Source organism: Daldinia childiae (genome assembly GCF_008694065.1).
Source record: "Daldinia childiae strain JS-1345 chromosome Unknown Scaffold10, whole genome shotgun sequence".
Lineage (NCBI taxonomy): Eukaryota > Fungi > Ascomycota > Sordariomycetes > Xylariales > Hypoxylaceae > Daldinia > Daldinia childiae.
In genome coordinates, this window is record NW_022984651.1 from 148,738 (window position 1) to 152,566 (window position 3,829).

At 42.8% G+C, this 3,829-nt stretch overlaps 1 protein-coding gene across 1 annotated transcript; it reads right to left on the reverse strand.

Annotated features, from left to right (window-relative positions):
- Positions 1-1,965: 1,965 nt before the first annotated feature.
- On the reverse strand, positions 1,966-3,529 carry GL218_07784 (Protein flp; the record flags this gene model as incomplete). The annotated part of the gene is made up of 2 exons (XM_033584558.1): positions 1,966-3,100; positions 3,162-3,529. The coding sequence occupies 2 exons, from the start codon at positions 3,527-3,529 to the stop codon at positions 1,966-1,968; spliced, it is 1,503 nt and encodes a 500-aa protein (XP_033441321.1).
- Between the last annotated feature and the right edge of the window lie 300 nt (positions 3,530-3,829).

Genomic DNA, 3,829 nt, shown 5'->3' on the forward strand with positions numbered 1-3,829 from the left:
TCTCCTTGACCCGGCGTTCAGGTTATATAACTGCATGAATGGGCTGGACGGAAACGGGTTGACGAATGACAATGGTCACGCCCGGAGTTGGGGGTGGAAATCGTATGTACTATGAAAAGGGGCTGCGGAATCTGGCAAAGGACAAGTAGATGAAATCTGAGCGGGAGATGTCCTGCTGACTTTTTTCATCGGCTGAGTAGCCACATCGCAATTTGCATGTGTTGTTTAAAGCATCATCTTGGTCTAGAATAGAGACTCTGCCGCTGGTGCACTTTGATATTACATATGTCTGTGTTATTTGAGACTTGAGATGGTAATATTCAATTGATTGTCTACTTTATGTAACATAGTAACGTGTTACTAGTTACATGGTAAGTAGCTCTTGATCTCACGCTACTTTAGCCAAGATATACGTTCGAACATACATGTAAAACTTATAGTAAGCTAAGCTAATGCTACAGCTAATTACATAACCCCCTCCTTCGCGAAAATTCTTAGAAACGACCTCGTTTATGGTATCGTCTTTTATCTTTGTCTTTGTCTTCTTCTTCCTCACGATTTTTTCTATCTGCCAGCGTTTTTACTATATCACTAGGTATATTTACCTTAGGCAGTGCCGCCTTTGCTGGTGAAGGCTTGCCAGGCTTCTGTGCGTTTGTTTTCAGGTCTTTTAAAAAAGATTTTTGTGTCTGGCAGAGTTCGTCAAGGCTTTTCGTCAATTTGGTCAGTGTACCTGCCAGGATTGTGATCTGTTATCTCGCCTCTCTGTCATTTTCTTTTGCCGATTCCCGGTCTTTTGATAGTTCGGCATGTAAGCTAGTGGCCAAGACTTGTGTTCTTCAAACATCTAAGTCGGCGGGTTTGTAATACGAAGTAAAAGAGGACTCCGTCGCCAAGACTGGGCTGTGTAACACGGAAGTGTAACTAATTGCAACGCACCAATATGTTCGCTACTTGCTTCACCTCGAACCATCATTTGCAAGATGAGCATGTTCGTTATGATTTTGCCCTATCTTGCTATGCTTGAGAGCGACGTAGTTCGTATAAGAATGGAATATAGATCGTCGGTCGTAACGCTAGTATAGGATAAATAGAATTTTGTTATTCTGTGTTATTATAGCGGTGGCCATTTTTATCATCCTCATTCTTCTTAGCATCTCCATCCTTGAGAAAGCGCAGTTGCCATTAATGAATTGGCTGCGTTGTTTCTTCTAGGTGCCTGAAGCCTGACGTTTGAATGTATCGCGTATTTCTTGCAACACGTGCTTGTGAAGTCGTGTTTTCCAAGCTTTGCAGTATGCTCAGAAGTTGGTTATCAATAGGAAGTATCATCGCGATAGGCTCTGACTTATGGTCTTTTTTTTTTGTACTTAGACCGAGACGGTACCTCGGCTTTGGTGAAAGATGGTTGTTTGCGATAGGTGAGCTTATATATGTTTAGAAATATCCTCGTTTATGTTGAAGAAAACGAAGAGTTGGTATTAAATAAGGGAGGGAGGATTGGATGAAGTAATGTTGTGTGTTTGGTTTGGTTTGGTTAAGGTTAGGTAGGTAGGTAGCTGGTTATGAATTTGTAAAGTTGAAACCCCGTCGAAGAATTTAGTTCAAGAAGTACTTAAGGTTATACGTCACCGCCTTATAATGCCGCCTGCCATGGCAATGACCAGGTAAAAATATATACCTGAGGTAAGTACGTTAGGCATCTTGTACAGAAGGAAAGAATGTAACCTAAGCTCTTCCTTAGGTTAATAAATATACTTAGGTACCTCCTACATAACTAACGTACAATCGGCCTATTAGTATTAAACACTCACGATATTATTGGCTTTGGAATAAAAAGTTGAAAGTTATAAAGTACCTAACCTAAGGTAGTGATCGATATCCTATTCTAATAGTCTCCTAAATGCTATCTATGCGTGATAGATTACCTACCTAGGTACTTGACGAGACGTGGAAATAAACACATCAAGCCTTTTCCTCAGGCATAAACTCGAACCATATCAACTCGTTCAAGATATCTTGATAATCTATGCCCAATCTAATAGCTCGGCCACCCCCAAACACGAATTCGGCTTTGAGCAGTTCGTCGCCATCTTCATATATACTACATAGGCGAGCGGTATATTTTGTCTGATCTGATACGTGATCGAAAGTAATCGTAGATCTAAAAGAGCGGTCGGTAGCGTCGATGAAGAGCTTCTCGTCTTTAATTTGAACCGTAATAGTGTGGTATCCTGGGTTCCAGTACTTTCCCACATAAGCACTTAGAGGTGTTACCTGGGGCTGTACCTCGTCATCTTCCTTTTCCTTGTCCTCAGTACCATCATCTTCCTTATTGTCTCCTTTTTTATCCGAAGAAACATTCTTGGCAAGCTCTTCTTCCGGCACCTTCAGTATTGCGCTGAATAACTTTCGGCGCACAGCATTAGCAACATGTTCTGCCCCTAACGCATTTCCCATCATGACAGCTCCAAATCCTAGCTGGGGGAGGAAGAAAAAAAGGCTCGTGAACCCAGAGATCATCCCATCGTGACCCACAACCGTATATCCTCGGTAATAATATACTTCTATACCAGCTGCGTATATAATTGGAGATGTAAACGGTTCTAAATCTTGAGCATCTGGATTTGCTAGGCTGCGCAACCGCACGAGACCTTCATATACCTTCTTGTTGATAGGGCCTTCGTGGTAGAGTAGTGCTTTGGCCCATTTAATAAAGTCGTTCGCGCTGGTGATTATCGAACCAGCACCCTCTCCCTCTGGACAATCCGGGGGCGGGAACCCTTTATATGTAGACTTCTCCTCATTCCAACAGTATCCAGTGGCCATGCGGTCTGCGAGCCCCTTTGCTCGAGCTCTTGCGGGCTGGACGCTGGTTGATTTCATATCGAGTGGCTGGAAGAAGCGTTCTTCTAGAAAACTGGAGAAAGTTTGCTGAGTCTTTGCCTCGACTAAATATGCTGCTGCTGTATACATCATGTTACAGTATAAATATTTTACTCGCAGAGGGGCAGCCACAGGCAAATTCCGCAGATTCCTGGTCACGGATCGTGCATCATCTGGATGAGCTGCGTGCGGACCCATATAAGAATCGTCGTGCCTGGTTCTACGGTTATTATTTCCAAATATAGGTAATAAATTGAAAGATACGAAGCTCTTACCTGGGCATGCCAGATCTGTGGCTCAAGATGTCCTCTACAGTAACGCTCTCTGTGTATTCGGTACTGGGCATCAAGAAGTCATCCGGTAATAAGCGTGACATGATCGCTTCATACTGCACCTCGGGATACTTTTCATCGTCATCTATGAGTAATGCGACGGCTGCTGCAGTAAGCGATTTAGAAGACGACGCGATGTCAAAAAGCGTATCCGCTGTACATGGTTTCGATGATTCGACATCTGCATATCCATAACCAGCAGAAGCAACTTTGCCGTTGTGAACAATTGCAATAGAGAAACCAGGTACGTGATGCTCATCCATCAATTCCTTGATACTAGAAGAAAAAGCTTCGGAGTGGAAAACGTCCATGATGAGTGATATATGATAGTGATGATGAATTGTAGAGTATCTGTACTCAGGGGTAAGGCTTAGGTTCCTTAGGTAGTTGGGTGCGAGTCGATTGAGATTCACACAAAGCGACAATAGACAATATATAGGTAGATTGGGTATGCCTATACTGACCGTAGAATATTACGTGGTGGCTTAGAGCGTCGTTAAATCTCGCTAATGTTGAAACAATGGGTGCGGAGATGACATTGAATTACTCACACGGCCAACTATAATACCTCTCAAGCCATAATATAGAAATATCATAAGACGCAATAAGAC